Source organism: Montipora foliosa, chromosome 4 (assembly GCF_036669935.1).
Source record: "Montipora foliosa isolate CH-2021 chromosome 4, ASM3666993v2, whole genome shotgun sequence".
NCBI lineage: Eukaryota > Metazoa > Cnidaria > Anthozoa > Scleractinia > Acroporidae > Montipora > Montipora foliosa.
The window spans coordinates 49,211,876-49,219,543 of NC_090872.1; the positions used below are offsets into that span (position 1 = coordinate 49,211,876).

Consider the following 7,668-nt stretch of genomic DNA (forward strand, 5'->3'; position numbering starts at 1 on the left):
CAATTTTCAATACAGTTTTCACAAGCTCTATATACAGCTAATGTAAAACCCATCCCCCACCCCCAGGCATAGCCCGGGCATTTGACAAGAGGATAGCTCCGCATAGTGGGGAATTTGACACGAAACGAAACCTGTACTTTGTACCGAGCGGTAGCTTGTTTTTATTATTTTTTTTTTACGAAAAATTCCCTTAAAGTCTCAAATGAGGATAAATCCAACCGTAAAGCGTTTAATGTTTAAAGTCTCTTAACGTTAAAGTCTCGAATGAGGATAAATACAACTGTAAAGCGTTTGTGGGCGCTATTAAACTTTGTTGAACGTTTATTGAAAGGTAAGTAATCTTGACCTTTTTCTTCATTTTTGCCGTTTTATATCATCAGTATGTCGTGACGGCATGCTTCATCAATTTGCTCGATTGTTCATCAATCATATTTGTTTACATAATTATTATTGAAACATCAGTTTGTCAAAACTACAGTAGGTGAATCCTTCTGGAATTACTATTGATGCAAGTTTAACATCAACGGTTAACTCTTCAAATAAAATTAAAAAATAAACGTCTCATAACAACGGCCAATCTTGCTTCTTGCACGGAGGGTGGGGTATTTCACGCTTTGTGTGAGGCACTAAGGCGGTGGGGCATTTGATGGTGTAAACTGGCAACATGGGGGGGGGGACAGTTGATCATATCATTTTGTAAAGGTCAAATGCCCGGGGGTTTGCCCGGGGGTGGGAGAGGGAGGATGGGCCCTCTTGGAATTGATTGATACATCATAACAAAACAATCACAGCCTTTAAAGAAAATTAATTACGTAAAGAGAACTTAAAGATGGAATTACAAAGAGTCATTACCGACCCCCAATTTTTCTTTCAAAGCTTCGTGACGATGATCCACTGACCATAAAGGTGGGAGGTACTTTGGGTGCATGGAATCAACAAAGTGCTTTCTCCACATCTTTTCAAATTCCAGTAGTTTCCCTTCTTCACGAACTCTTTTCACCACTTCACGTCCATGTGACACAAAATTAGCATTTTCCTTACGGGTTTCCATTGCTGCAGCCTGCATGATGATTTCTTGAGTTAAAACGGGTGCATTGAAGTATTTCTGCACAATTATTGACAGTTCCTGGCGTCTGTCCTCTGGTATTTTGTTACCGGCATAATTTAAAGCTCTTGCAGCTGACTTCACTTTCCTTAGAACTGGATCTTCCACAAGTCGACACACAGCAGCATTTCCTTTAAAGAAAACGAAAAATCAAAGTGGCTATGAGTCACTGAACTTACTGAGTCACTGCCCCACCCACTTTTACTTGTAAATAGTTCAAATCCTTGAGAGGTGTTGTGCTCGATGCTACCTTTTAGGCCAGCAAACAAAACTTACACTCGAAGTAACAGCGAGACTGTTGTTGCACTTGCAACCTCTTCGCTGGACAAGAACAATTTCATCCATTTTTTCCCCGGGATTTATGATTTTGAAAACATATCTTTCCATTGTTCTGTTTCGGTACATCTTAACGGTGAAAGCACACCGTCGGAAAGGAATTTCATCCAAATGTTTAACTGAAGTGGCAGTCACTCAATAATTTGGACCCATTCCACAGAACGGTGGTTTTCGTAGTACGAAAGGTGAAAATGTTGAGCCTCGTTCCCAGGGTCTATCCTCTCCCCTTTCCCAAGAGAAGGAGAAGAGACCTTGGAAACTAAGTGGTTTGCACTTATTCATTGGTCAATGGCAATATTATTCAACAATAAGAGTGTGGGGCTGTTACAAAGATGAGTACTAAGTTACTCTTTAATAGTAGTGTAGTAGGTTAGGTAGCACACACAGGAAGTGGACCTATGGTGTACGAAAACTGTGACCGCAAAATGGCACATACTGCAATTATAGCAGCAATTTGTAATTCAAATTCCAATTCTAATTCTTTATTCACACTACCCAAAGCATTTACACATAGTTTACTTAACAATTATTCACCTCAGGCTCAGTGATTATCGGTGAATATTCACCAATGATCACTGAGCCTGAGGCGAATAATTGTTTTAGTATAAATACACAGGTGATTATTTCAAAAAAGAGAAAAAAAAAAACATTTCAACGCTAAAATCATCTTCACTTACAGTGGCAAAACAACTACTGGCAGCCATTTTGTCCGTCGAGGTGATTATCAGCTGATAATCCAAGATAGCGAGCCAATGAGAGTGCACGATTTTGTATAATCACCTGTGTATTTATACTAAGTTATAATTAATAAAAAAAAGAAAAAGAATTTGTACAAAACAAATTGATGTCAAATTGATGTCAGTGTCTGCCCTCTTATTGACAATGAATTTTGTCAGCTACTTTGACAATGTTAGGACCAAATTCATGATCAATAACAGAACAGATGAATGAAAAACTGACATCAATTTGTTAATCTTACCCCCTCAGTAATAATTAATAAGGTGATATTAGATGACATTCGGTTATAATTTCTTTTTTCGTCACTAGGGTAATTTTTCGCCGCTCATGAGAATTGCTCATTCATTTTCCATATACTACCTTCTTTATAGTCTATTAGTTTTCCATTGTCCAACTCAAAAAGGCATAATTTTATTGTGTTTGATTCTACTGCTAAAAACTGAAAATAACCTTGAAAATAGTAGATAGTCTCTTGATTGAAAGGAAGTTAAATCGAGAGTATTTACACCTACGATACTCTTTTGGTGGCCTAGTATTTTAGCATGGTCTAGTAACAAGCAAAGGTTATGTACCATAAGACGGTTTCTCACCCGGCTCCATGACTGACTTGACTGTCCTCCATTCTATAGCCTCACAAAACCCTAATGTACTTGCACAAGCACTATGCACAAGTCAGGGGACTAACAGCTAATTTTAATCAAACAGAAAAACTTAATGTACATGCAAGTTAAGCAGACCAACAGTAGCAACCTTTCCTCTCCAACAAATCTTGCTTGTTGAGGAGAAAAGATTGTGTGACAAGCCAAAAGAATTTCTGCGTAGGAGGTTCATTACAGAGCGTGCATAGTAACCATTATACTACATCAATTGTAGAATATGAACTTACCCAGTGGTGCATTATACTTGATCGCCAGTTCCTTTCTGAGTTGGTCATCATGGTGATTAGCCAGGCAGTGACACTTTGGACATGTCAATAGAATATCATGCGAGTGATGATCTTTCATCACAAGTGGAAAGTGACGGCGGTAATCATGAGGAACAACATTCTTCCTCATATAACTTTCATCACTTCCACACACAACACAAACATTGTCTTTGAAATTGAGGTAGTAATAGTCTTCTGTGCCTGGTCTTCCTGCAGGTTCAAAATTTAGCTGAACTGTGTAAGGATCGAGGCTTGTAAGGTGTCCTATTTAAAATAATAATCATTATTATAATTGTAATAATAATAATAACAATTTTAATTAGTTTCTATTATGAGCTCGACAATGAAGCAGATTAAAAACAAGTACATCCCAATCCAGAAGAGTCGAGAGAGTTCTGGAATAGAATTTGGAGTGACACTTAAGTGTGCACAAGAATAATGCGAAATGAAGGATTTGAGGAGTGAGGAGATATGCTCTGCCAGGAGGATAGAGCAATCAATATGGACAAGCTTAGGATGATTCTTAAGAAGGTTCCTAATTGGAAATCTCCCAACCCTGACTTGGTCCAGGGATTCTGCTGAAGAACTTTAAAAGCGTTCATGACAGATTGGTTGAACAACTCAACCCTTGTTTGGAGGCAGGAAAAGTGCCCTTATGGATGACCAATGGAAGAACTCTCTGTTCATCAAGGAAGTAAGTTTGGGTAGTGTAGCTCACAACTTCAGGCTCATCACGTCCTCCATTGATGTGGAAATTACTAACTGGCATTATAGCTGAAGATGCCTACTGGTACCTAGATGACTGGAAGCTTTTACCTGAGGAGCAAAAAGGAGTCCGCAAAAGATCTAGAGGAACCCACAATCTCCTGTTTATAGACAAGATAATTATGCAGAATGCTAGCTGGCAAGAAGAACCTTTTTATGGCTTGGATCGACTATCAAAAGGTGTATGACATGCTACCAAACTCTTAGATAAAGGAATGTCTAGACATGTTTGGGATAGCAGATAACGTCGTGAAGAGGCTTCTTTCCAACAGTATGGAGAAATGGAGGATTAAGCTGTATTCTTCCTCAACAATGAGAGGTGAAATTGAGATCAAGAGGGGTATATTCCAAGGAGATTCCCTATCACCTCTGTTGTTTGTGGCCTCGATGATATCGTTAAGACTACTGCTAGGGAAGACCAAGTACAGATATTACCTCAAAGGCAAACAAGTGAACCATCTACTTTACATGAATGATCTTAAGCTGTATGCAAAGTCTAAAACAGGTTTGGAATCCTGGTGAATCCTGTCCGAGCGTTCAGTGCGGATAATAGAGATGGCCTTTGGGGTGACAAAAAGTGCAAAGTTGGTAGTACATACATGTAGAGGAAAGATTGTCAAATCCGAGGGAATTAAATTGCCAGATGGCAAGGCAGATCAAGAATCTGAAAGAGGGAGCCAGTTATAAATACTTGGGTTTCCTGGAGGCAGAAGAGGTCTAGCAAAAATAAATGAAGATCAGCTTAATGAAAGAATACTTTAGAAGAGAGCGTAAGCTGTTACAATCAAAGCTGGGTGGCATCAATGTCATGGGCTATCTCTCTCCTAAGGTACATGTACTCAGCAAGTTTTATTGAATGGGTGCGAGACGAGTTGAGATCATTGGACAAAGAACACGAGAAACACTAACTACACATGGGGTGCTCCATCCAAGGGAAAGTGTAATGGGATTATAGCTGTCAAGAAAAAGAGGTGGTATGTAATTATTATAGATGACTTGTGTCAACAGAAGACTGTGTGGACCAAGGAACAATAGGGCTCACAAGCTATGTAGCTGGGAGTGGAGAGAGGCTGCTGTCTACAGCAAGAAGGTCCATGGACATTTTCTGAGAGAGATGAAAGAAATAGCGGGTGAGAAAAGTTCAAAGTGGCTTCAGAAGTACCAGCTAAAGAGGCAGACCAAAGGTCCTCTAATGGCAGCACAGAGTCAATCTCTGAGAACAAAGGTGATTAAGGCCAAAATTGACAAGACACAAGAGGATTCACTTCGCAGATTATGCAAAGAAGATTACTGATGAAACTGTCAGCCATCTTGAGTGAATGTTTCAAATTTAGCACAGTCGGAATACAAGCAACAACATGATAATGTTGCAAAAGCAATACATTGGGGTCTCTGCAAACAGGTCAACATAGAGTATGGAGAAAAGTAGTACAAGCATAGCCCGGAACCAGTTGTTGAGAATGAGAACGCAAAGATCATTATTTTGGGATTTTGGCTCCCTTGCAACAGACCAGATATTGTAGTGGTCGATAAGAAGGAGAGAGTGTGTCAGAGAATTGACGTTGCTTGCCCAGGAGATAGTCGCATCCTGCTGAAAGAGGAAGAAAAAACCAACGAGTATCGAGACTTTGCAAGGAAGGTGAAGGCCTTGTGGAAAATGAAGAAAGTGACTGTCACTCTGGTTGTAATAGGAGCATTGGGTAGAATTACGGAGAATTTTGAGGGCTAAATGAAGATGATTAATGTGGGCTTTGGGCATGGTGCGGAAGACATTCTTGCTAGGATTGGTAAGAATCCTAAGAAGAGTTCTGGAGTGCTGAGACTGCTTGTTGCATTCAGACAGGGGCTCACCAGTGATTGTACACTGTGGATGGAAACACATAATGATAATAATAATAATAATAATAATAATAATAATAATAATAATAATAATAATAATAATAATAATAACAATAACAATACCTGACATTGTATACAGTGTGAATACCAACCTACGACAACAGCTTCTACCAACTAAGACGTATGAAAAGACTAAATTACGCCAGCATGTGGAAGACTTGAAATGCAGAATGAGCCTCACAGAAACAAGAAACAGTTACCCATATAATGAGCGCATGCCCAAAAATAGCCCAGTCTCTATACACATCACGTCACAATAAAATGTTGCGACCTTACTACCACTACCTACAGTACAGCCCAAAAATAATGCACGCTCAAGAAGTGGCGCAAGAAGTTCTTGTGCCGCAAGAACACGCAGGCGGTGAAAAGAAGTTAAATTGCGGTTTATCCGCAAGAACATTCAAAGCGCAAGAAGATATAAAACTTGCCGCAAGAAGCTGCAAGAAGTTACGAACTTAACCGCAAGACGCAAAAAGCGCAAGAAGTTAGCGGGTTCAACCGCAAGAGTAGTCGGTGTTGCTTGTATGAGGTGATTACGGATTATGTTTTCCAAAACATAAATCGCTTTCAAAAGGAAGAGATATAATGGTATGTTTCTTCTTGGGAAACATTCGATGGGCATGAGATCAGAACTCGATGTTTGGTCATGCCAATTTATCCCAGGCCGTATTTAATGCACTCGCTTAAAAGAAAGACAGGTGAACGTGAATGTTTCAAAGCAGTAACTAATTTCTGCACTTTCAAAAACCTTCAATCACGCCATTAACTACCAACACCCAGGCTCGCAACCATAACAAACCACGTCTAAAGAATGACCATTTGCGTTCGGAATGTTTAAGATCGAATGCGTAGCCATTTGCATATGATGCCGGGAAGGTGACAGTGAAATGTGTAAGCAAATGTCGTGTGATATCTTCATCGGCAAAAGAAAACTCGTGGTATCATAACAATACTAATAATAAATAACAAACAAAAGCTTCTGCATTTATAACTCCTTTCAGAAACACTTATCAAGGGAACTACATTGTAGGTCACCTGAAAGATCGAAAGCGACGAGAGCGAATGTTTCAAAATGTGAAATGCACATAAATGCAAAGATTTAATAAGGCCGCTTTGAAAGTTGCCTGTTTCATTCCTGTTTGATATCATTATTTTTCAAAGAGAATGCACATCACCAGGAAAAGACGAACAATAACAATAATTGTGTTCCTGCAATTTGCATAACAACCATTACGCTGAAAACAAGTCGGTCACGCTTTTGTCACATAATTCGCCGTGGAATACTTGTATTTATTTTTCCTTTCCATTGGCTTTGTTAAGACGGAATGGATACAGAAGAGCTCAAAACAAAACAAATTCCCCATCAAATTGCCCTAGAGAATCTGCCTCTGGGACTCCAGGGCACACCAAACTTGATTCATGCTTATTTTATTTTTTCTTGGTGAACGCAAACTGAGTAGAATTCAGAACCAACCTTAATTTAAACGGATTAGACGAATGAGGGTATTTCTCACCCGGAAAAATTTTCATCCAGCGACATCATATCCAGCTGATTGGAAAATATACATGAAGGCAGCTGATTTTTGAGTATCTCGCGCGAATTATCGACAATTAGGGAGCACTTTGAGACACGGACGATAACCGGGAGTTGTTTTCCCTTTTAACTTGTCTTCACACAACCATGGTTACATTGCCAAGTATCTTTTATCCATTAGAAATGATGAGTATAAAATCTGGGAGACGCCACTGTGCTACATTTGTAACAGGGTAAAAAAACGTTTAAAAAAAAGTAAACTAGCAACAATCACATTTCTGGCTTTTGGTGACGACGTGAAACAAAGCCACGTGCTCGGGAGCAGACAACAAATGAAAATGGCGAGTTTGAAAAATTCAGTCTTGT

The 7,668-nt window shown here is 39.3% G+C and overlaps 1 protein-coding gene across 1 annotated transcript in view; it reads right to left on the reverse strand.

The window, feature by feature from the left end:
* Window positions 1-820: 820 nt before the first annotated feature.
* LOC137999320 (exonuclease 3'-5' domain-containing protein 2-like) overlaps window positions 821-7,668 on the reverse strand; it is a 20,111-nt gene continuing 13,263 nt past the window's right edge. The window contains exons 3-4 of the mRNA XM_068845154.1: window positions 3,066-3,368; window positions 821-1,236 (exon numbers count right to left, since the gene is read on the reverse strand). Coding sequence (XP_068701255.1) covers window positions 836-1,236; window positions 3,066-3,368 — 704 coding nt within the window. The 3' untranslated portion in view covers window positions 821-835. The remainder of the gene's footprint in view (window positions 1,237-3,065; window positions 3,369-7,668) is intronic.